The sequence below is a fragment of the Dermacentor variabilis genome, chromosome 11 (genome assembly GCF_050947875.1).
Source record: "Dermacentor variabilis isolate Ectoservices chromosome 11, ASM5094787v1, whole genome shotgun sequence".
NCBI lineage: Eukaryota > Metazoa > Arthropoda > Arachnida > Ixodida > Ixodidae > Dermacentor > Dermacentor variabilis.
In genome coordinates, this window is record NC_134578.1 from 45471802 (window position 1) to 45497434 (window position 25633).

At 44.9% G+C, this 25633-nt stretch overlaps 2 protein-coding genes across 2 annotated transcripts in view; one reads left to right on the forward strand and one right to left on the reverse strand.

The window, feature by feature from the left end:
- LOC142563700 (uncharacterized) overlaps positions 1–442 on the reverse strand; it is a 130526-nt gene extending 130084 nt beyond the window's left edge. Inside the window, exon 1 of the mRNA XM_075674299.1 lies at positions 33–442. The gene's annotated coding sequence lies outside the window, so the exon portion shown is untranslated. The remainder of the gene's footprint in view (positions 1–32) is intronic.
- The window catches only part of LOC142563701 (G1/S-specific cyclin-D3-like), a 59433-nt gene extending 35141 nt beyond the window's left edge, over positions 1–24292 (forward strand). The window contains exons 4-5 of the mRNA XM_075674300.1: positions 18581–18726; positions 19791–24292. Of these exons, the coding sequence (XP_075530415.1) occupies positions 18581–18726; positions 19791–20003 (359 nt within the window). The 3' untranslated portion in view covers positions 20004–24292. The remainder of the gene's footprint in view (positions 1–18580; positions 18727–19790) is intronic.
- The last annotated feature ends 1341 nt before the right edge of the window (positions 24293–25633 follow it).

The window sequence follows — 25633 nt, forward strand, 5'->3', positions numbered from 1 at the left end:
TTAACTATAGCTTGCAAAATTTTATCCCATACCTTACATTACACAACACTGCCACAGCTGACATTTCATGACCATCTCAAGCCCGCAGCTTTTCACTTCGTCCTCTCGCATTAAATCAATTTTAGACATATCATCTGCATGTCCGCCGTAGCTCTGGACAGTTCTAGATGACCTAAAGCAAACCAGTGTCATTTCATTGTGTTACAACTCTTCCTTCGGCAAAAAAAAAAAAAAAACTGCAGCTTTCTAGTGCTAAGCCCTACTGATCATTGCTGCCACTGAATTTTTTTCTCGGCATTTCTTCCGTAGAACCCCATGTGGGGACCATTTCTCATCTGCGAGGCTCTCCAGCCCTTATTCTCCCCACACCCTTCTCCGCCAACCACGTATGCAAATTAGGGGACGCCTGCGCGCGCTCTTTATGGTAGCAGACGGACAATGCGCCGCGAGAGATGCTGAGCGCGCACGTCTGCTGCAGCAGGCGAATCCCCGGTTCCAGCTCTTCTGTGCCTGCGCATTAAAAAAAGAAAACTATATACACGGAGGAGCAGGGCGCCCTCTCGACGCCACACGGTTTAGAAAGACAAACGCCTTAGTGTAGACTATAGCGGAACGCCAGATGGCGCGGCGGGATCGCGCGCGCGCCATCTTTATTTCTCATGCATGAACTTTTCGTCTGCTCCTCTGGCGCCACCCCCCCCCCCCTTCCCCTGTTGATTCGATTTGAAAAGCAGACGTACAGCGTTTTCTTTTTTCTCTCTGTAACCATTCATTCTTTAGATTTGATATTAAAAGCAGACCTGCGGCGTTATTTTGTCTGTAACCATTTGTTCTCTTGAGCGGGCCCATATGTTTTCTATATGAACGTGTGCCGCTGCCCTTGCCTATTTTTACGACGTCACTTGCACGGACGATTTAGTGTTTCATTTACTATATAGCACCCCATTAGATATAAGGCATTACAGTTGATAGCGACCATATGGGATTTCTGCGAAAAAGCGTGGCTTTTCAAAAGCTAGCTACAGAATGCGAAAAGTGTGTAGAAATGTTCGCGTCACGATCATCGTAATATGTTGCCTTTCAACGCTTGTTTGATCTGTGTGCGATACAGCCCGTAAACAGTCGTTACGATTCGAAGGCTATAACATTTGTTGCCGTTCTCAGTGCGATACGGCTCTCAAAGCATTGCGAGTCTTAATCTTGGAGTTCTCCAGTCTGGGTGATTCCGTCTGCAGAAAACTCTCCGAGACGTCTGCATATGTAATATTCGCAGTGGCCGAATTTGGCAAGTTTCACATATGACTGGTCGGTTGCTTTGTTGTTTTTCTGCGTAGAAAGGTCGGCTCGACTATCATCGGGCGGTGAAGTTGGGTCAAGAGGACACGAAAGGATTTTTTCAGATATTAGCTTACACGAAATTGATACGATTAAATTTCGATATATATATATATATATATATATATATATATATATTGAGTGACAGGTAATGAAGCCAGATGAAACGTAGAATTTAATTGTCATGTTTCAGATATGCGAGCATAATTTGGGTGAGGATGTTTCTCTATATTGTTAAACAAATATCATCTCACTTTCTGGTTGAGCTCAGCGCTACACAAGTAATGCTATTTTTGCAATCTATTCGTACCAACCTTCGCACTTCGCTCTCTGAGAGCCTCGCCGCTAAGAAAGAGTGATTCGCTGATACAGCTCTATCCATTGAACACTTATAGGCGAACTACAACGTATATTCAGGCGACGTACTTTCATGTACCGTAGATATAAGGAAGCCTCCGTGGAAAATCTTGCGTTTGAAATAGGAGTGGATGCGTCACAAAAAGGTCGCGGTTGTAGCAGGCTTTTGAATTAAAACAGGCACTGATCGTACTCGCAAATCTATGAAGTATTTATTTGGTAGTTGGTAAAGGAAGGAAAAGCATTGCATAACGATCGTTTCCCCATTTGTATTCTTTGGGGATCGTTGTTTGGTCCGATCTCTTTTGTCTTTGCAAATTAGATTGGCTTCGCGATGTCGTAGCGCGGCTGCTACCTGCACGCCATCTGGGCTGGGAGGGGGCAACGTTCTTCGTCTGCCCGTGTCAAGGCCAAGCGGTAACAGGTTCAGACGCGCTACACGTGTTGTCACATGTCCGCTCTCCCCAGCGCACTTCCATGGCCGCCTCCGTATACAAAATAGTTTGTCGGATGAATGGCCGCAGGTTGCGTCAGAGGCGAATAGAAAGAGCTCTGCGGGCGTCGTATGAGAGGAGGGAAGGGAGAGAGGGCACAGTGAGAAATCGTCTGCTTGTCGTCGGGCCTCGCGCGATACAGACGATGCCTCAATGCCGTCTGTATCGGGCGAGGCTGACGATAAGCAGACGATGACAATGCGGGTGCCCTCGTCATGTGGTGCGACGCTGCATCAATTCTGGGCTGTCATGTGTAATCGCACTACAGGGTGGGCCATTGTAACGTCTACAGCTCTATTTCTCGATAGAATAGGGATCATTAACATGGCGTTCAGGTACATCTCTATCTGAAAGACCGATCTTTCCTTGAGCATGAAGCCCGCGCATGGCCGTTGGATGGCGAAAGGCCTAAGTTCAGACAAATCCGTCTACTGTCCATCATTAGAGAGGTTAGAAGGTTGGTTAGTCCCACGACAGAAAGTTGCCCAGAGCTTTCCCAAAGTCTGACGCGGAGTTCTTGAACCACATTTGTGCAACTGCCTATGAACGAAGAACTCTATAAAACGCCGTGTCTCCGTCTGCTCGGCGTTGTTTGTGGCGGAGCCTCCAGATGGCTCTCGATGCAAGTTGCCGCAGTTTCAAAAAATATACTACCCTGTTTCTTTGCTGATTTTACACCAACAAACCAATCCATCTTTTGGCGGGTACTATTCTGTTGCCTGGGTTGCCCGCCGAGTAGTATAATGTATAAAGTGAGCACAACGCCCCATGCCCCCACCTGACCCCGCGCCCGCCTACGTCTTCTTTTTTTAAATTTACAATGTATTAAACCGCAGTATTCGAGCCACTTGCGTACCTTCGACGCGACGTGAACAAAAGTGTGATGGAAAGGCGGTGCGAGAAAGTTATACAATCGTCTTTTCCGCAGCTGCATTGTCTCGCTTGAGCTGCCATAACAGAGACATAAGAGGATAACAGCGAAAAACATAGCCACAGCTGAGAAGGGCAACCAGGTCCCCGGTTGGTGAACGCGTTACGAATGCGGCAGCTTGTCCATCCACTGCAGCACTACGCGGCATACACCAATACTATATTTCTTTTCCTTTTTTTTAAATTTCTCTTCCTCTTGATGTTCACATGGCGGTTCTTTGAAGTGTTAATTAGTATCCGTGTTCGCAATGCCATAGTCTATTTCTTTCTATTTTTACTGTGACACCAGTACGGGGAATACTCCCACTCATTTTTCTATGTTGTAGAATATACCGCACGTTTCTGGCACGTAAAAGTATCAAGTACTTTGCTGGTAGAGGCCGATATCACGAGGCCTTTCTTTCGTAAGCGCTCTTTTCCACTGGCTGGCCGGCTTTGCTAATACGTTCTGCGTCCGGATTGGCCGGCGTTTCCTCTTACGAACGATTCTAGCATAGGGGATTTTCGTCAATGCAGGGCCTACAGGAGTGCAGCACGCGTTTTTTTTTTTTTTTTTGTTGTTGTTGTTGTCTCTGTGTTCAAGCGACGGGGCTGCGGTGATGGCAGAAATACAGCGAGCCGCCGTATCGTGACGTCATAATGACGTCGTGTGCTGATGTCATGATTCGTAGAAACACGTATTAATCGGAAGTTGTTCACGGCGCTCGGACGCTTGCCATTTTTCCCAGACAAGGGCCCGTATTTACACAGCAGTTCTCGCTCTAGTATATTGTTCGTAAGAGAAACTTTCAGCCAATCTTGACTCTGGACATATTGGCGAAGGCTTCCAGTCAATGGCCAAGAGCACTTACGAACAAAAAGCTTTATCAATTAGGCCCACGATGTTCTTTGGCGAGTTCAGGTCGATTTGGGCTGCATGGGTTCGGGATTTCTAGCCACTTTCGTCTGGTAATTTCTACGATTCGAATATTTCTAACGCATGCAGGACAGCAAAAAAAAAGGCACCGAAACGAAGCCTGGTATGAAAAAGACGCACCAAGGTAGCATGGACCTATACGTACGGAGCAGTAATAATGCTTAATTGGCGCAAAAAGGGAGGTTGAATTTAAACTATCCCAAAGTAGTGAAGTGTAAACAACCAATGCGCCCAAGAAGATATTGGCTTTCTTCGATGTCAACCGCTTTTGAATCGCCTTCTTTTTTTCTGTGTGTGGGGTTTAGTGGGTTTGTATGCACGAACTTGGACGTAAAATAAAAAAAAAATCATCGCCTAAGCACTCCGCATAGATGATTAACCAGTGAAGCTGAAACGTGCGGCCGCGGTGTTTATCACTCGGTTAATCCCGACAGTCGATCAAACGACGGCTTGGTAGGCTTCCGGATCCTCGGTACGCAGTTGCTGCTTGCGCTTAGCTGCACTAGCCTGTTCTTGTGCCCGAGCTGCAGCATCGCCACGGCGTAGACGAACTCGTTCCAGGTTCTGCTCGCGGCGTTGCTGATCGAAAGCTGCCTGCTCCTCAGGAGTACGTATGACGCCTCGCCTACCCATTTCGGAGCCGGAAAGAAACTGCTGCGCTCGCGCTCGGCTGTGAAGGAGAGCAACAACGTCACTACTGGCGCAGCCAATCGTGCGCCTCACTTTCTTCTTTTCGTGCTTGCGCATAGGGTTGTGTCGGAGGAGTTTTCGGCGTGCAGGCGACAGACGGCCCGACTAGTCGGCTCGACATATACAGCTTCGCTGTCATAATGTAACATCAGTGACCGCTTAAAAGCTCGAGCCAGCTTTCCCACCACATGCGTATCGGAACTCGCGGGTCTTGTGCGGCAGTATTTGGGAGCCGGACGTGCTCATTCGTGGAGCGAGGCCTTGCGCACATCTAATGCGAAGGCTCAGAGATGTGTCGATGTCCGTGCGTATATTTTGGAGGCCCCACAGCGAGCGATACTGTAACGGGCGAAGACGAAGTTCTGTGTCATCACAACGAAGTTCCCTGAGAAGATGTCGCAGTGTCCGCTCTGATATGCAATGCTAGTCTGATATGAGCTGATTAACTGCAAGATTTGTGAGGCTGTATGCTTCACTTTTTTTATTTTGCGATATTGTCAGAATTAAGGTAACTTTTCCTTATCAACCTTATCGAGACCGGTTTTTTTTTCACAACCTTATTGAAATATCTTATATCTACGTCTAGATCGTCCAATGAAATGCTGAGAAAAAGCACACCATTCATATGCATATGAGCTCCAGGAGTAAAGCTCGCTCTTGGAACGACACATACAAATTATGTTTTTTAAATCATATTTTCTACAAATGGCGTGATCCGTCAACTTAAGGCGGCGATTAATAACTCCAGTCCACCCGGGATCCCGTGGGTAACGGAGTTAATTGCCCAAGAAACTAGGTACTTGTTTATATTGTGAAGTTCTTAAGAATGTCTTAAGTATTTCCTTTACCTGTGGTGCAATGACAGACCTCCATATGGCGATCACGCGTTGTATATATACAGGCGTTACTTCACTTGGCTAAGAGCCGTGGCTCGGGTTGGATTAGGTCATTGTTGTTGCCGCCGCGACTCTGTTATTCTTTTTTTCATTTCGCTCGTAACTTTTTTTATTTCATTTTCCGTCAAGGGGAGTCGCGGTGCTTTCCTGTGAATAGAAGCGTCAGAAGAAAAAAAAAAGCCGTTTCTTACCCACGAAAGAAACAATGTGTCTGTCGCGCTATCTGGCTGCATTTTTTTTATCCTCATCCTCGCGCAATTGTTACGGGACAATTTATGACAGTCTCGACCCAGAACAGCTCGGTTGTACTGAGTACAGAACAAGAGAGGGGTGGGGGAGTTTGTGGTCGCGACTTGAGAAGCTGGTGTACTTACTATGGCACCTAAAGTTTTTACTGGCACGAGTAATGATAAGGAAAAAAATGTAAGCGTCTCGTACGCGTTAAAGAAAATTAGAAGAATAATAGGAAGATAAACACGTTCCCACATTTCTTTAAGCTCTTTAAAAAATGCAGTCAGTTTTTAAAGCTCTAGCATCGAATGAGACGCCCGCGTTAGGGTAAGATTACGCAGTGATTTGGAGTGCGTTGTCCTCGGATAGAAATAGCGTTGAGACAGCGAAACCTAATACATGCCTATCGTTCCTTCGCAGGCATGTATGCGTCTTCTGTCGCCTTTCTAACGCGACAGCGTTAAGGGCACCGTGTCGCCGAATATCTGGCGTCGGCGTCGTTGTTCATATGAGAAAAATGATCCCGATCCACGCAGGCGCCGCGCATGGCACCGAGGCGTTACTGAAATAATTTAATTTCTCGAAGTAAAATGCGTCAGAAAAATTCGTAAAGTATGACTCACACTCTACCTCCAGACATGATAGCGGCGAATTGTAATTTAAACATACGAGAAAACGTAATTTTCTTACGCGGAAAGTCGAACGCAAACCACTTTTCCAGCTGCCGTTTGAGGTCTGTCTTAGTAGGTGCGGCGCGCCACGTTCGGTTCCTTGCAACACCATCTAGATGGCGCGCGCATCTGCGGCAGCGGCGGTGCCCGCCGTGGGGGGGGAAACAAATAAAGAACCAGAAAGCTCGCCTTCGTGCAGAGCGTTCGCAGTCAGCGTTTCCAGGAAAACATTACGGTTACATTAGCTGCATTTGCCGGGAGGCGTCAAAAGCATTCAGGAGTCTTTCAGCGACGAAGCTTAAACGCCCTCCAGTATTTATTTTTTTTTCTGGTTAGGTGCATGATGTATTCGTTTGTCATAGTGACCATATACCTTGTTTTGGGGAAAACCGCCGCAAAGACCGTTTGAAGTAATAAATGCAGGCTGGGAGAAAAGACGAATCAGGGGAACTTGCAGGGAGCCATGCAGCATGCAATGCGTGTCGCCATGAATCCTAAGCGCGCGCGTACCGTCATGAATTGCAAACTAAGCCGTACCAGTTTCCGCTGTGGCTTCGGGGTAGGCTTACTAGCCGACAATGTAGCCACTCCAAAGCTGGCCAACCCGGCGACGGAAGATCTTATTCTGAGGCCTACCTACCACGTGTATGTCATATACCACTCGTAAGTGCGGCTCAAACAATCTTCGGAACCTTTCTTTCGCCTTTGTGGCTGCACCGTTCCGAAGGCGTGGAGGCACCGCCATTGCGAAAGGCAAACGAGCCCGCGGTTCCCGAATTCGCGTAATCCCGGGGATGGCCCTTCTTCCGGGTTTCTCCCAAAACCGCGATCTTCGAGTGGTTTGCAAACCCGTAGGGTAAACGTACTTGACTCAACCGCTCAGCGTCCTGAAACGTGGCAGAATAAAAAAAAAAAGTTTATGTCGGTCACTCGTAGGTCCCCCCCCCCCCAATCCGTTGTAATCCTTGCTTTTTTTTTATTTCTTCAATGTGTCGCCCGTACACGCTCGAATACAAATGCGCGATCTTTGGGAATTCCGTTTCGCGCGGCACCGCCGACAGGCCCATTGTGTCGTAACTACACCGTCCCGAAGCCCTTCTTTTGGTGGGACGTGCAAAATGCGAACAAGTCTCGCCTCGCCTCGCTTCCGAGATTGGAGCAGGATTCATCGGATTCCAAAAGTCATCTTTTCTTCATTGCTACTTTGTTAATATATAGCAGGGAAAGTGGCCGTTTGACTGTAGTTACAGGGAGTCACCCTTCTGTATAGTACATTGTGTGCGAACTGGGTCTGTGAGGCCGGTGAGTGAAGTGTGTCGCAAGTGTGCCTGTCTCTTTCATCTGTGACCACCGCCTTTATTTTTCTTTTTTTTTTTGCCAAATCGGTCGCATTCAAGGCAGCAGCCTCGTTCACCTTGTGTTCAATTCACATGGGTCCCGGACAACAGAGTTGTGCGACTGGTGTTCTCCTGCTGCGAGTCGCGAACAGTGTGAAAAATCATTACAAACTTGAAAACGTGAAACTGCAACGTGGGCTTCGTGTCGCTTGCCGTCTATTCCGCTGCATGTATTTTCTCAGCGTCAGTAATGTTGGATATTTCTCTATGTCCTTCTCTGGGAAATTGTGGAGAGGGGGCGGGCGAGGGGTGTAGTTCGGCCGCCGTAGTAGCGGCTGACAAAATTGTCAGCCGTAGCAGCAGTGCATTTATTGATATGGGAAGATAAATACGAGGCGGCAAGGTTGCATGCGTGTCAACGTCACTTCCTTGTCTGCCTGCAATCTTATCGGGCGTTTTCCCGTATAGGAGCGTTTTCGTTTGCCAACAAAGATGAGTTGAGAGAGAGAGCGCTTCGTCTCGCGTACCTTGTCCATCTGTCAGCACTAGTGTGATATATGTGTAGCTCTACCTCTCTTTTCTTTTTCTTTCTCGTTGGGGGCTAGTTTGGAGTTTCAGGCGCATTTCAACAATCCGCGGACTGTTCCCGCTATTCACACAAAGCACGCTGGCAACGCCTGTTTCGCTACGACCGTGCCTCGAAACCGCCCGTGTTCCAGAAGAGAGGGGTCGAGAACCGTTCAGGACTGAGGAGACCACTGCACGAATGGTTGAAAAATTTGCCTCCGCGCAGGTATGACTGTCCACTCTTTTATTCAAGGATCGTTGCGACGCCCTGTCTTCTCGTAAACTCTTTCTCACACACATGCCAACACACACAAAAAAAGAAGAGCAGCACTAAAGCAGATACGGAGAGGCTCGAGTACTCGCTCATTCGGAATGCGTAATACGACTTCTCCTTCGCAAAAAAAAGAAAGAAAGAAAGGCACCCTGGTGTCGATGAACCCGGGGCCTCATTGCCGACACCGAAAAGCCGGCGCGTTCCGCGATGGGTGTTAAATAGAATGGCAGCCTAGGAAAAGAAAAGACAGATACGCAGAATTGAATGAAATCCACCGCGGAGACACGCAGATTACAAATGGGAGAGCGTCACCCACCGACGGCGCTGCGTCGAAACCTCGGGGAAACATACCAGCCATAGTTTCCCATAAGGTGCACCCTACCTTCCCTCTCATTCCCTCTCGCACTTCAGCGACGCCTGGGTCCTGTGTTTCGCTCAATCCCATCCGGCGTGATATACAACTGAAAGGGCGACGTATGCGAATCAGCCGCGTGGAAAGAACAGACCGACCAAGCCACCAATGGAATGCCGAGTGCGGAAGCCTTCCTCTCCCCCTCCCCCCTGCCTTTTTTTTTCTCTCCACTGGAAGCAGTCTGCTAGACAGGCAGGGAGTGGGCGACATATTCCCATCCAGCCTTTGTGAGATGTCGCATTGTTATTGTTAAAGACTTCGCGACGACGCGACATTCGGATTGGCTCGACTCGGCTTCCAGATCGCACCTTGCGTCTGCGCGCAAGAAGTCGGTGGAGCTCGGCTCTCGGGTTAAAGGAACGCCGCTCATAGTTTCTCGGCCGCAACGGACGCAATGTCTCGGCCTTTTCTTGCAGCGTCTGTGTGGACATTTGGTTTCATTCGAAAGCTGGCGCGTATCGTTTCGACTGTTTGCTTCTCTGCAAGGCAAACCGCGCTGAGCAAAGCGGTGCGTCAGGCCTACCACGGGCTGTTCGTTCGTTGCGTGGAAGGCTGCGTTGGTATTGAGAGGCGCTTTTTCTCTCGCTCTCTATTGTGTTTTCCTCTCTCTCTCGCTCTCTCTCTCTCTCTCTCTCTGTTCGTGTTCAGGATGAGACACGTTCAAATGGGAGGGTGCGCGCCTTTTTGAGACGGCCCAAACTTCGTTTGGTGGATGCATTGGGAGGCCGTTGTCAGTCTTGTGTGCGACGCAGCGAAAGGGTTAGGTGCCGCGATTGGATGGTTGCAGGCGTGTTGAGCTTGTTGGTTTCGGCCGTTGGCGCACGTCCGGCTGTGGCTCCTCCTGTTGGGAACTGCGGGATTGAGGCGAAACCACTAGAAGGGCAGGCGAGTGTAGGCAGGTGATTGAAAGAAAGACGAAGGGAACTGTGTGGTCCTCGACGGAGCGGCCGGATTTCGGAGGAAATAATGAGGAATGCAAGAATTCCTTTGCGGTCTGAAAGGGACTTTTTTTTTCGGTTTTTTAGGGGACAACAGAAAGAACGACAGATGCAGATGTTTCTCACGTCGCCCGGTGTGTTATTTGCAGCCGCTTCGCGACTGCTTTGAATGAGAGTTCCGCCACGAGTGTGTGCAGCTTTATTACTTTAGCCGCACGTTTTGGTGGTGCCGAGCAAAGCAGTCCTTTGCTTAAATTCCTTTGGAGCAATAGATGAACGTGAAGGCCGAAGGCGTGCAGACAGAGTTCTCCTAGTATAGTATATCTGGAACCGCGCGAAATGTGTTCGTCCACATCTTGTTTAGGAAACGCAGCCGTGGCCTTCAGAGTATTCGGACGTGTAATGAATTGAGGAAATTTGCATGCAGAGAGTGTGTTGGGGATCGCTGGGATAGCCTTTTATCCTGTAGTGGGCTTAAATAGGTTGACGATCGGAACGATGAATGTAAGATTTCTCTTTTTTTTTCTTGCGCAGGCTTTTAATCACCTGGTTTGAATAGTAATCGTTCTCTCTGTCATCGAGATAAACTAATTTTTAAAGCATTTTTGTTTTTCACATCAGTCCCTACTATATGATAGCTGTGTTCGCGAAAATTCATATATTTAGTTCGAATGGTGGCCTCTTCTACCCTCTCTAATGAGGAACAGTTCGCGGATTTGTCTGAACTTAGGTCCCTTAATTACGTATGCGGAGTTTAAAAAGCTTTAGCGCTAATTCTCGGGACTGTCGGTTTGTACTTGTACTGCAGGTAGACATTTGTAAGACACGCTTCCAGGAGTAGGAAGATGTATAAGGCTGTAAGCGGATCTAGCCTTGCAGGGCGTGCCATCAATTGGTCCGCCCGAGCGCCTCCTTTCAGAAAAGTTACACGCTCGAGTTAACGTTCTCGCGTCTAGTTTCAGGACATTACTGTCTGAATTCGTCCGCTGACTAGAAGCTCACCCCCTCATGTAATACTCCTTTATTAGGGGTCTCTGAGGTATTCCAAAAGAAAAAGAGGAAGGTCGAGCGATAAATTAGAGAATCTGTAGCAATCGCATTTCTGCTGTATTCCATTGGCTGCTGATTTCCTCCAGAAAACAGGTTCGTTCGACACACGTCAGTTCTCGTGACTATCACTATCATGTTATCCATTGGAAATTCCAACCTCTTATTTTGCTGAACTTCTATTGGCAGGAAGAACTATTATGCGCCTAACAGACTTATAAAGTAGACTGATTTGATTTATTTATTGCGCTTAACGCGTACGAGAGCAGTACGCAGGGTCCTAGAGTCGGCGTAAATGGGGAAAATGGGAAGAGGGGGGTGGGGTGGTCCTAAGTGTGCCCAAAGCACAGCACACGAGCTTCCCTTGCACTCCGTCGCAGCGTGGCCGCTGCGGCCGGGAATTGAACCCGGGACCTCGTAAGGGAAAATTAAAGAGGCCTGGAAAGGTTATCGGATCTCTTCCGAAGTTTCGTCGAGTACGATAGCCAAAAAAATGCTAGACTTTCGAGCGACCATTCAAGAAGGCCACCTCGAGCGAGGTCAGGTTCCCACCGTTAAACGGCGCGACAATTAGCGCGTGAAACTTTGCGAAGCGCCGTACATCATCCCTACATAGCTATAGTACGAAACAGCCTCATCATAGAAAATAATAGATTAAAGCAGCAACAGAGATTACGCTCTGTGAGCAATCACACAAACTCAAGGTTCCTGCGCGTAAAGACTGCGGGGTCCTCTCCGGCGTCGAGTTAACGAGAGACCGCTTCTGGGGCATTATTACTGCTTTACGGAATACATATATACATATACACACACACATTAAGAGCAGATGCGAATGGTCACACATGCCCATACGGTTTCCACGGTTGCGTGATTGCTGCTGCTGCCGCTCCGCCTCTACAACAGATGGCGCCGCCTATTGTAACACACCCTCTCCGCTCCTCTTTCCACATAGGAAGGCGTATGTCCGGCCTGGTATGAGGCGCGTCCGCGGGCACAGGCGCGTGCAATTCAAACGCAGAACAGAAAGACTAAGCTTCCCCCGCCGCAATGTGCTACTTGCGCTATATTTCCCTGGCAAATGCACGCCGAAAGAAGGATGAAACGAAAGAACGGCTGCATTTCCTCTTCTTTAGTGACGCGGTTCTGATTATTTTCAGAAAGGGGCGTGTTTCTGTGAGTGCGTCGCAGGCAGGAGGCGTCGGTGTTTCACTGATGTTGCGGTTTTCCTCGATTGATGGTCATCAGTGACCGAGGATTGGGGGCTAATAGCCCTCGATGTAGGCGACGTCATCAGCTGTGGGTTTGGGCAGAGATTCCCCTCAGGGGCATTTGGCGGGGATCGAACGTGTGCACATATCCCAGAGTATCGTGGGCGATTCCTGTGTTAAGTGACTGATTTCCGGAAAGAGAAATGTGTTGAAGAGCACATGGGTGCTGTTGTTGGTCTCCTGCTTCTCCTTCGTTTAATATTAGCGTTTAAACAGCTGAACGCGTGCGTTCATTCACATACGTACATACATATACAGGATATTTCAGCGAACTCTTTCAAAATTTTTTATAGGTTGCCTGTGGTACATAGCTCAATTCTAGTTCATGAGGTGGTCTAGTCTATGCGGCGGACACTACTTGCACAAAAAAATGGAAATGCATAATCAACAAATTAACAAAAGTTCAGTAATCAACTTCTTAAGTAGAAACGTTATGACCCATACTGCAATTTACAAATTGTAGCCGTGGGGTTCGCAACCCGGATCCATTTGAAACGAATGCTGAGGACGACACCTGTTCTGAGGTATTAATTCCCAAGCTTTGCGAAGAAATGCAGTCCGTTATACGTTGTACGCAGTTCGCTATGTACGCACGAATCTATATATAGGTGTCGATGTATACATAGCTAAATGCATTGTGTATAGGTGTATACAATTTAATTAGAGTGAATGGTCGTGTTATGCGGCGGCAGCTGTCGCTCCGTTTACAGCTGTCGTTTCTGCATCCACATCTGAAATGCAGAATCGAAAGACATCGCGCCGCGCTCAGTCGTAACACGAAATTAAAAAAAAAAGGAGACCACCGGATGTGATACCGTGTCCACTCGCACGCGTGAAGTGGCGTCCGCTGGCTCGTGCGTACATCTGTGCGAATCGAACCGACACGCACCGCGACCGGTGTCGTCGTGTCGCCCCCACTGCGACGCCCGGGGGTCCGAAACGCGTGCGCATCGACGGAAGGAGAGGGGGAAGAGTCCTCGCGGCTTCCGGCGCACGCGGCCGGAAACTTTAAAAATGGCCGCCGCGTCGACCGAGCGCGTTTCAGCTGCCCCTGTCGAAGCGAAACCAGAACAGCAGGTGGTCCCCTCGGACGGGACCTTTAAATGGGAGGGACCGCGACGCTATCCCTCGGCTAGTTTTCTTTCTCTCTCTCTCTCTCTCTCTCTCTCTCTCTCTGTGTGTGTCTTCGTGGAGTGTAGCCGAAGTTTTCGTGCCTGCTTTCTTGCTCTTGTACCTGCGTAGCACAAGGACGTCGCAAGGGAGACGCGGTGGCCAGGTTGGTTGAGCGAACTCTGGAGAGGTCGCGACCCCTGCCGTTTCTGAGCTAAGCAGATGAAGCGCTCGTAAAACTGGTTGCCGCTTCTTTCTAGAAGGGGCATCGGGAGAGGGGGTGCACATTAACAATTTGCGCTTGTTACACGCAGCGGCGGTATTTTATTTGCTCTTTTGTTTATCGCTTATTCTGCACTGACACGCATGGAAACGACCGACCAGGAGCCCGATCGCACGCGCACGTTCTCGCTTCGAGCTGGAGTCAGCTATGGTAGTCGGTGATTACGACTTTTCGAGAATGCGTGGTTTTCGGAACGTGGCACGGATCTGGTGGTAGTCACGTCATAGAGTTTATTATTACTATCATCATCATCATCGGTATTATTATTATTATTATTATTATTATTATTATTATTATCTGCATTTGAAAGTAATAACGAGTTAAATAGCATTCCCGTGAATGTCAACTGACCGGGTCTGTTTCTTATGTGACCATTCGAAGAAGTTCATACGGCGTGCAACAAGTAAATAGCTCGTGAGTAGTAAAGTTGCTTAGATTTCTGTTGTGCTTTTTTTTCTGTCGACGTACATTGCCAGGCTCTCGCGTTCAAGTGCACGTTGGCGTAAAAGCACGGGAAACAGTAAAAGGAAATTTCGCGCGCGCGCCGTAACTCGGCGTAACCTTAACCGTAGGACACCGCAAAGTAACCCGTGTGTGGCTGTGCGTCCATGTTCCCCAGGAATTTGTAAGAGCAACCGAGGTCGCGTCACTCTGACGCGCGCGATCGAAGCGACTTTCGTGCGCTTCCTCTTCTGGGGGTGTCTTTTCTGACCCAATTGTTCTCAAGGTACCCGAGACCTTCTATATCACCCCTCTACCTCTAAAAAAACAGTCATGACGTACCGTAAAAAAAATCTTTCGAATAGAAGCTGCCCGACCAGCCCTTTGCGCTAGCGTGACAATTAGTGTGTGTGTGTGTGTGTGTGTGTGTGTGTGTGTGTGTGTGTGTGTGTGTGTGTGTGTGTGTGTGTGTGTGTGTGTGTGTGTGTGTGTGTGTGTGTGTGTGTGTGTGTGTGTGTGTGTGTGTGTGTGTGTTTAAGTAGGCGGGTGGATGGGTGGGTGCATTTGTTTGCTGCTCCTGTTTTGAGTGACAATTTCTTTTTATTTCTGTTACCATCAGTGCATCGTTCTGAAAGCTACATCAGCGACAAGAAATAACTGAAATACATTGGTCTTATTGCTTGCACTGCCACTTTTTGTCGCTTGCTTCCGAAATAACACTTCCAAGTGGTTCATCCCTTCCTTCGCAGTAGCATTCTCAACAATATGCGGCTTTTAACATACCTGGCGTGTAGAAGCTAAAACCGTTGCACTTGTGGAGGAAAAGGAGCGGCGCGTATGTTTGAATCTGTGCCATCACGTAGTGGAACTAGACTGCTTTGACGCGGCGAGTGATTCTATCCGCTCCGTGGTTTGAACTATCCTGGAGTCCAGGCATCGAGGTGTGCCTGGAGAAGAGACGGGGAACGGAGAGTGGATAGAAAAAGCAGAAAATAATTTTAGAAGAAACGAAGACGGTGCTGAAGTCCCTCAAATGTTTACTGACTCCCAAAGCTTCGGCAAGAGACAGAAAGTTCACTTCTTTTCCTCTAAGTGTTTTGCGTGCCTAACTTCCGTTTGTGTCCCACCGGTTATTGTTAGCCTTTGTGGACTCCTTGCAAAGGGAAATGCGCGTTCACGGTGGTCTAACCTAACGAAAGATATGTAATCGTACAAGAATGTGGCCAGATCATTAAATGCCTATGGGGCAATGACCCAGGCTCCACTTTTCTTTTTCAGGGTAAGGGGGTGTCACGTATGAGGCCCTGGCATGGTTACAGGAATACTAGTTCCCAGGTAGCAGGTCTGTGGATAAGACAAGTGAAGTAATTTAGAGGCAATCCCTAGCAGCTCCTAGTCTAGCAAATTGCTAAATATTAGACTACATTGCCCATTCGTACATAAACATGATCAATTTGTCTGCCGAGACTTCTAGATATTTTCCACACACAGAGACGCAGACATAATAACCACAGTCTGCCAAAGTGCCGGGAATTCCCTAGCTTCACGTTGACTTCATCGGTGATGTCAACGTGACAGCAGCAATGGTGTCAAGACTAGCACTGTCAACTGTCCCGAATTTAGCGGTACGGACCCGACTTTTCAGCAAATCTTCCGAGTCCTGACTTCACGGAGTCGAGAGAACCAAATGTCCCAACTATAGTTTTTTTATTATTGAATAACGGTCAACAAATCCTATTTCCTTTTTATCATGCCAGCATGCTGACAGCTCCTTTGGGCATTCCTTTCTTTTGTCTTGTGTTGCATTGTCATGAATGAAAACATAATTGAGTGCAAAAAAATGAATTGTGTATCAAAACAGCACGTTATTAAGCGCAAACACTGACACATGCTTGCAAATGAAAGAAACCTTAAATAGTTGATGGTTTATCTTGGGGCCAACTGCGATTTCTCTTTCGAGTGCATGCAAAGGGCATAAATGCTCTCACTAAATAGCCTCTGAACCAATTCAAATGATTTGTTGTACCTTGTAGAAAAAGCTGGATTCTACAGACTGTGGGAAGCAGAATGTTGATTTAAGCTAGATCTCGGATTTTTATAAACATTGCTGAACTTGGCAGGTCTTTAAAAAAGTTCAAGCAAAAGTTTACAAATCCGTAGCTTTGCACCAAAAATAGATATCTCAGTTTTGTAAACTGCACCTGTTTAAATAACTGAAGCCAACAATTTGATAGAGCTTGTAGTTTACATGTCAGTTTTACTGTTGACGAGGTTTTCGCAGAAGTACTGCTTGCAAATTGGCCGTGTATTTCAGAGCGGTGTGTAATACATTGATTTTGGCTTCTTTAGATGTCCCAAGGTGCAGCTAATAGAATTGGGACATTTTTTGTTGCTTAGTCACAGAGTTCAATTCAACGGAATGATTTATTTATCTTTCTGCGAAAGAAAGCAGCAGTCACAAAAAGTTACTACAGCGAGCAGCTTGACGAGGTGGCTGCCCCCTCCAGATGACAGCAATGGGCTGTTCGCAGAACAAAACAGAGAGCATAGGGAACACATTACTAGGATAGTTGAAATATTTAAATTTTAGAAGAGACAGCCTTTATGTATAACAAGCAATTTAGGGGAATTAAAAAGATTGTACAGAAATAGATAATGTGACAATGTAATATGTTAACATATCAAACAGTTCAACAGTGAAGAAGATGAAAGAAGAAAATTGCAAAGTTCAGTAAACACCAATGAAAGGCAAGAGATTTGTTACACGAGCATGTCACGAACTTCTTGCAGCGATATGTTTCCAAGGTCCGCGCCATTTTGTTGTTGCAAGTTACTTAGCAGTGAAGGTAACTAGTATCGAATCATTTGTTTTGCATAGTTTGTGCGACAGTGTGTTAAATGCCATAGTTCCGGATTACGAGTATCATATATGACTGTTTCTTTTAAAATTGGCAAGAATTTGCAATGCAGAGTCTTTCTTCTTTACACATATATTATAGCAGCGAGAAAGCGTGAATTGATAAAGTGAAGAAATTTTAACTACGTGTAATTTCGCAAATAATTCAACCGTGCGAGACAAATAAGGCATTTTGCAAACTAATCTAATAATTTGCTTTTGTAATAATATAGCTTCGTAATATTAACATTTGTATTTGTGCCCCAAACAAGAGCACCGTAATTAAGAAAAGAGAATATTGAGTTTTATAGTAGTAGATAAGCAGATATCGAGAATGTTGCACAATTCCGCTGCAAGAAACCAATAGTGCGCGAGAGCTTGCCAACCAAGAAGCCAGTGTGTGTATCTCATGACATAGTCGCAGAAAAATAGATGCCAAGAGTTTTGAAGGACTGAACGCATTCAACTGAACTGCCATTGATAATAGAAGCTACAAGGGAAGCTCTTTGTGACACGGGTGAAACATTATTACTTTAGTTTTACGTGGTTTTGTGTCGACCCCCATAGCTGAATTAAATCTGAAGTAATGTTCGCACGATTGGCTAACTCAGCGGTGGAGCGACCAGAGAAGAGGCTAGTATCATCTGCGTAGATGACGTACTTCACCGTCTCATCAATGCTTACGATATTGTTGATACATAAAAGAAATGAAAATGGGCCTAAAATACTTCTCTGAAGCACTCCTAGATCTGTTTCAAGGACGATGCGAACCCGTTAATCTCTACATACTGTGTACGGCGTCGTAATTACAATGATATTAAAGAGTGGACATTACCACTTATACCGTAGTGATGAAGCTTTTGGAGAAAAACTTGGATGGCTAAGGCTGTCGAAAGCTTTTGTGAAGTCATGGAACAAGCTTAAAACTAACTTATGGTTTTCAAAATATTCCAGTATAAATTTTTTATGAAGTATAAAGTTGTCAACCAGTCAACTCAATTTTACATTAATTTTAATGTTTTCAGCAGTTAAGTAGAAAAATATTCATGACATAAATATAAAAGCTCTTACCTACAGTCAGTGGATTATAAGTTTTAAAGTGCAAATAACACACCTCATTGAATTCAGTGTACTGGACGCTAGAGGAAACGATTTCTCCTTTCCCAAGTATTTAGAAAGTAGCTGCTGAAACAAAGCTTTTTCTGAAGGAAAAAGCACAATGACAACAAACACAAATTATTCTATGTTCGACTGTAGTATGTCTCTCAGAGTTCCAAAGAAACCTTCTCTTTCAAGGCCATTCACAGTGCGTTGTCCAAATGTTGCCCAAAGTAACAACTAATAGGGTGTAAGCCTAGTGCTATCAATTTGTAGCGTTAGCTAGGTCCATTCTGAACGTAGGTTCACTCTTTATTTTTTTTATTTTATTTCCAATACTGTTCCAATAATATATAATTACTCACCTTGTTTTTTTTCGTCATTTACAGAGTACCACTTTATGAGCTACAGCCCCGCCCTGTTAGCCACTTCCAGTGTGGCTGCAGCTGTCCACGGACTCAGAGGACCACTTTATACAACACGTGCACAGGACCAACTCACGTCAACACTGGAAAGGATCACACACGTCCGGACGGTGAGTGTAGTGCTGGTTTGAAGCATCTGAACCAAATATATTGAATCAGACAGATTTGCTCACTAGTTTTGCTAAGCTCATCTCTAACCAACTGACTCTCATGACTATAACAATGTGCGATGCTCATTACACGTTAGAGATCATAGGATAAGCAATGTAATATGGAAAGTGATGGATGTAACGTAGGACAGGAGGTCGGGTGTATGGTTTAGAAGGCTAATGTGGCAATGTATTTGGCCACGTCATGTAATGCAGAAAGCAGATGAGTGGGAATGGAACAGATGCCTAAGGAACCAAAATTCAGTAGAGTATGACAGATGTTTAGGTGGTGTGATAAGATTAGGAAACTTGTGGGCATAAAATGGAATAAGCTGATGCAAGACTGGTAATTGCAAGTGACTCGGTGAAATGTTGATCCTGCAGTGGGATAAAAATTGCCTTATGGTGGTGTGATGAAGTTAAGCTCAATAACATAACTCTGCTAAACAGTATTTTGTGGACTGTGTGTTGAAATGAAGAAGCTAGACTCTAACGTTCAACTTCATTTTTCTACTAACCAAGTCAAGGTGTCGGTATTCCTTTCTGGCTGATTTTTATGGTGTTAGGACATTATTCTGCCGTAGTATTACAACCACAAGCATCAAAGAGCAATAATAGCAATGTTGGGTTGTGCATAAGCGAATGCAATTAGATACATTGCCGTGAGAGGAAGAAAGGAAGGCATAGTATATACCCCTGAAATGGGGGCATGCATTTTAGTTATATAAAATAGATGCAATGAAATTTTTTCTCCCAAGATATGTGTGGTCACTATTGTGCATTGAAATGCCACAAAGAAATTTCAGTGCAGGCAGTTCAAGCTATTTACTGTATGGCCTGGCATGTTGAAAACACGAGCAACCGTATTATTCACACAGTGTATTCTCTACCTCTTATCCATTAAATTTCGTGCTGTAACATAGCAACCATTGTGTCTTTCTTAGTTCCCAATTCTTTGGAGCTTCAAAATTATTGTTCCCTAAATCAATAAATAATAACCTAATCAGTTTCATATACTTTCACAGGTGGACATCCGACGTTGTGTCCTTGAAATTGAGACACTGATGGCAACCAGTGTGGCTGCATTTCAGCAGCAGCAGTCATATGCTAAGGGCGGCAGTGCAGCGGTGACGTCATTCGCAACCAGCAAAAACAATGCACTTCTAGCGCCCTCCAGTGCTGACCCCAGCTGCAGTCAACCGAACACGCCAACGGATGTTCAAGACATCAGCTTCTAAAAGATGGATCCTCCTGTTGTTCTTTGCCGTTTCTGTTAACATGTTTGTCTGTTTTGTCTTGTTCCTGTTACGTACCATGTCTTACGAGTGTTCTTGAAATAGCCTGTTGTGGCGTCCTTTTGACTTTTGAAAGTTTTGACACTTCCGTTGCCTATTTTAAAGCATTGGCTTCACGTTAAAGTCAGTGATACTTTTACAGTCTTCCAAACCACTGCCTTGGGTTAGCAATGTTTTTTTTTCTACATACAAGCCATTCAGTATTCCGGCAGCATTGACAACTCCATTTAATAGGGGAAGAGCAGTTCAAGACATGTTGAATGCATACAGCGCTGTAAACTACTCATCTTCTTTCTTTCTGAAAATCTTGTTTTCCTTTTTCTTTGCATTCTTATGACAAGGGTTGAGCAGGAGATGTACTTCATCTGCGAAACCATCTCTGCTCACTTGCTAATGTTCATGTCTTGTGTAGGATTTTTAAAAAATGTGGTCTATCTTCTGAATTACTTTGTGTGATTTGGAGTTCTGCATCTCGCATTATGTGTTCCACATTTATGCATATTCAAGTGCTAGATTTTTGTGCTTTGTATCACTAGTATCTTCATAAAAAAACGACAGCAATCATATTTCAGGTTCATTTAAATGCTAGGTATGTAAAGTACATAGGTCATTCTGTGTGAAAAAAAATTGTTTTTAGTGTTCAATGCTAGCATATTATAATGTCTGCACATGAGTGTGTGTTTGTGACGCTACACGTTCGTTACCTGGCAAAACAGCAAAACCAAATCAGTGCTAATTTGGCACCATGCATATTATACATATCAGACATAGTTAAGCTCTTGTGGTCTTTATACCCTGGTGCTTTTAACGTTCACTGACTAGTCCATGGCTTTTTGCCAGCGGTTTTTTAATCTTTTATTGAGATCTCATGAGATTACATAAAGGGCATCTTTTTACTTGCAGTCAACTGCCTGTTTTTATCTTGCAGTTATGACTGTCCATTTTGCTAGGCTTAGTATCATAAAGGCTTATGTACACTTGAATAGGGTGACTATTTTTGAACCGGTGCTAAATAAATTTATTTCGTATTTTAAGGAAAGGTCTCAAATTGGAATAAGGAAGCCTTGTTTAGGAACGTGCCATCCAGTAAAAGAGAAGGTGGTGCAACACCACTTGAAATTCACATATTGTACTCTGTACGAGACTGACTGCTGCATTGGATAGCTTGTTGCCTAGGCTGTGTCTTAATATATTCTACCTGTGTGTTTTCTTGTGTGTACAACATAGTATTCAGTTATAAATAAATTTATTTGGTATTTTAAGGAAAGGTCTCAAATTGAAATAAGGAAGCCTTGTTTAGGAACGTGCATCCAGTAAAAAAGAAGGTGGTGTAACACCACTTGAAATTCACATATTGTACTCTGTACGAGACTGACTGCTGCATTGAATAGCTTGTTGCCTAGGCTGTGTCTTAATATATTCTACCTGTGTGTTTTCTTGTGTGTACAACATAGTATTCAGTTATAAATAAATTTATTTGGTATTTTAAGGAAAGTTCTCAAATTGGAATAAGGAAGCCTTGTTTAGGAACGTGCATCCAGTAAAAAAGAAGGTGGTGTAACACCACTTGAAATTCACATATTGTACTCTGTACGAGACTGACTGCTGCATTGAATAGCTTGTTGCCTAGGCTGTGTCTTAATATATTCTACCTGTGTGTTTTCTTGTGTGTACAACATAGTATTCAGTTCAGCCATATTTTTATGTGTGTTCTAGCATTCTATGCTGTAATTTATTGAATTAGCACTGCACCAAAGGTCAATATGGTCCAGGCATGTCTAGTCCCTTTATTTCTCTTCGTTCAACAGATATTTCTTATATGCACACTAAAAAACAAAAAAAATATCTTCCTGAATGACTACATTTCCAAGCATATCTCTCACCGCCAAGCTGGCACCACTTGACACACCACAACATACACATAAGTCCCTGCCATTATCACCTCACACACATCTAGTTTTCTTGCTTTTCTTTTTACCTTTCTCTATTTAGTATTATTTTTGTTCCCAATTTGATCATGATTAATGTCCACCCCACCGAGCATCAGGAAAATACGATTATACTCAGGTGCCCTTCAGGGCCATTCCTTGGCTTCTATGTTTCCCAGAAAATTCTGTAGCACGTCATTGTTGCATGTTGCTTGAACCATTACAATGGCCCACCTGGTCTGCCACTGCTACTGGAGTAGGTTGGAGACATATTAAAAAGTCCAAGCAGGCTAGTATACAAGCTCACGGAAATCCCCGTATGCAGCTCGAAAAAATGTGCATGTGAAGGCCCTGCCTTTGCATGCACATGCATGTGGTGCCATGTTGATAATACACGCAATACTGTATCTCATGTTCGTGTGTTAAAGCTCCATCATCTCAACCAATGCACGGAACTACTACCGGTTTTGAATCAGGTGCTGATATCTCCAGCCCTTTCGGAACCGCACAACCAGACCCTCTATTGCAAGCGTAAAAAAGCCAAAATATTATTTAGCAAGCTGTTCATTGCATATGTTTTTCTCGTTTGTGTTTTTGTGACACAGTTACAGTTTGATAAGATAAGCTGTCCTCCATGACAAAAAAAAAAGTTGACATATATATTACCTTTTTGACCTAGGGGAGGAAGGGACATCCTCTGTGCACAGTTGGAGAGTTCGTATCGAACTCATGACCGTCCTCATTCTTTCTTAATACCATAAGTCATGTGTAGACGTCTTTTCTTTAATAGATGTTCACATATGGCGTTGCGTTTTGCAAATTGTTCTCATAATGTTCATATGTGTGTACCTCATTAGTGCACTCTCAGAATGCACACATTGTTTACGGTTGAAACATCGATGAGCATCGAGTTGATGCATTGTCCAAAGCTTATGTTATTGTTCCACATGTACTGTTATGCCAATGTTTTCACCATGTTTCTCAGCCCACTGCCAAAGAACGAAAACATTCCACTGATGGACTGTTACCACCTATATTGTGTTTGTCTTCTATATTTCACAACGTTTAATGAAGATTTCATAGTAATGTTTCATTATCTCGGTGCTATAACATGCTGCAAAGCACCTTTGGTAGATATGTGTGATATGTATGTGCAAGAAGTCTGTGATATTACTAGCGAATAGCACCAGTAGACTGTGATAGTAAACAGTGCACTTGCAAACGTAGTTAAGCCTCATGTACAGCACAGAGTCGTTCACTACTTCTCTTTTTGTGAAATTCCCACCCAAGTTTATTGGAATATTGCTTTCCAATCGTCAACCCCTTGTGGTTGGTTGTATACTCAAATAGCTGCTGAATGCAGCTTTTTTCATGCTGTCCTCACCATTTAGGTACATTTTGTTATCTACTGATGTGCCATTATGGTGAAATAAACCAATCTCACAAATAATTTAGCGGACACTAATTAACAAGCCTGATGAGTATATGCCAAATGCATCTTTCGTGCGATTTTAAATTTCACGATTATGTTACGCTATGCATTTTGTGCACCAAACCTTACTATGTGCTGCAGCACTCAAATAAAATAACTTGATTAGGTTTGTGAGAATTAATGTGTTAACCATGGCTATTCGTATATGTGCACATTTTTCCAGTGCAAATGAAATTGATATTGATGCAAGATCATGGTAACACTCCTTAGATATATCTTAATTGGATTCCAACCTCTGCACTCCATACACCTTTGAAAAGCTGTATATATAAAGCATCAGGATATCAATATCACAAAATTATGTTCACCATTTCACCAAGTTTGTTATGTGACACTGTATTGTAAAATGGTTGTTTGACCAAACACATCTCACAAGTTACCTTGAAATGTGCAAAATTTCAATAGGCATTGAATGTTTCATTGATATTCCATTGAATTTTCATGCACAAATGCACGAGTCATGGCATGTAAGTGATATTCAGATGCACTCAACAGCAGTTGGCTAAAAGCTTCAAAGCATTTAGCGATGTCATTGTCCTTCATTTTCACACTTGTAAAAGAATTTCATGACATAAACTGAAGGGCTCTCTCACAGGAATTGCATTATTCTTGTACTTGATGCTGGGGTACTGTAGTAAATTGTACGAAGCCTTCAAACAATGCAGTATGCCGCCTTGTAGCTGTCATTAACTTGTACAAAGGCAGGCTAGGTGTGTGTTTGTAAAAAGTTGAAGGTTTCTCAGAGTGAGTTCTAGTGTTCATTTCTATGCATTATGAAACAATGTAATAAAGTCATTACATTACAGAATTTACTTGTGGAGTCACCATGGTGCCTTTTGTATTTCTGTGCAACTATATGCGTGGTGCGCACAAACCTGCAAGCACCAGTCATCTGCACGTGCTTGCATGTTGCTCTTAGTCTGTTACCACGTTGAGAACAGAACAGCCTGCAGCCCAATGATCAAATGCAACTTAATTGAATCAGCTTATCACCGGAATCTAGTGCGTGAAGTAGTCCTAAGAGAGAGAATAAACTTTATAAAAGAGAACACGAGCGCAGATAGCTCTGCAGTGGGTGGTCCCCTCAGTCCAGGAGTCCAGCGGCCTTAGCTTCTCTTCTCGCTCGGTTAACCAGGTTGAGCTGGTCCTTCGAGTCTGAGCTGGACAGCACTGCCTCCCATTGCCGTGTGGTGGGGCGTGTTACCAGTGTGAGCTGTGGTGTGCTCGCGCAAGCCCATACCGTGTGGTCAAGCATTGTACATTTATCGCAGTGTGGGCATTTATAGAAATACAGCGCAGGGTGTATGGCGTGGTAGAGACTCAAGTGAAGATATGTGTTTGTAGTTTTCGCCATGTTGTGGCTTCCTCTCATCAGAGCATTATGAGGCGGCGGTAGTGTTCTTTGTGAAAGCGATGGTGTTGTAGGATGTGCATGGTAGGTTAACGGTGTGGGCTCGGGGTGCCCGGCGTGACCCTCTCACGCCTCCCAGTGTGCATGCACTCGGGCTTAGGCATGTGCCTGCTGATTGCCGCGGGATTAGCTGTTTCTGTCTACCTTGAACAAAGACTTGTAAGGGTTCTTAGAGCAAACACGAATGGAGTCACTCAATCGCGTATGTCTGCCAGTGCATACGGTACAGTGCGTAATCTACTCATGTCCATTTTTAAGAATATTAAGCTGCGTAGGTAGATTACACTTGCGGAACGCCAAATATGCAGTATTAACTACTGGCTTGGTAAATCGGGAAGGTTGCACAAACAAAAACGATGGCAACACCGCCTTGAAGTTAACGCCTCAGCTCTCTGGCGAAACACATTTTCACAATGTTTGCATCGAGCTAGTTCTTCACCGATAAAGATCACACTGCACCAAAAGTTATCTTACAGCTTTTGCGAACTTTTTTGACTAAAAGCGTCCGTAGAGACATAAGCACCGTGACATCTAACTCACGTCATCGGCTCAAAGAACTTACGGAAAGCTGGACCTTGGGTTTCTCCGGTAATCTTCACTCCATTGAGGTAATGTTCAATCCGTTGTTTTATAGATTTTAAATATGTTGATGGCGTCTCAAATCTGGGAATGTGCTTCGTTTAGGCAGGCGCTTTAATAAATTAGTGATGTATGCTGAAGATTCATACGGTTTGGTTGGTTT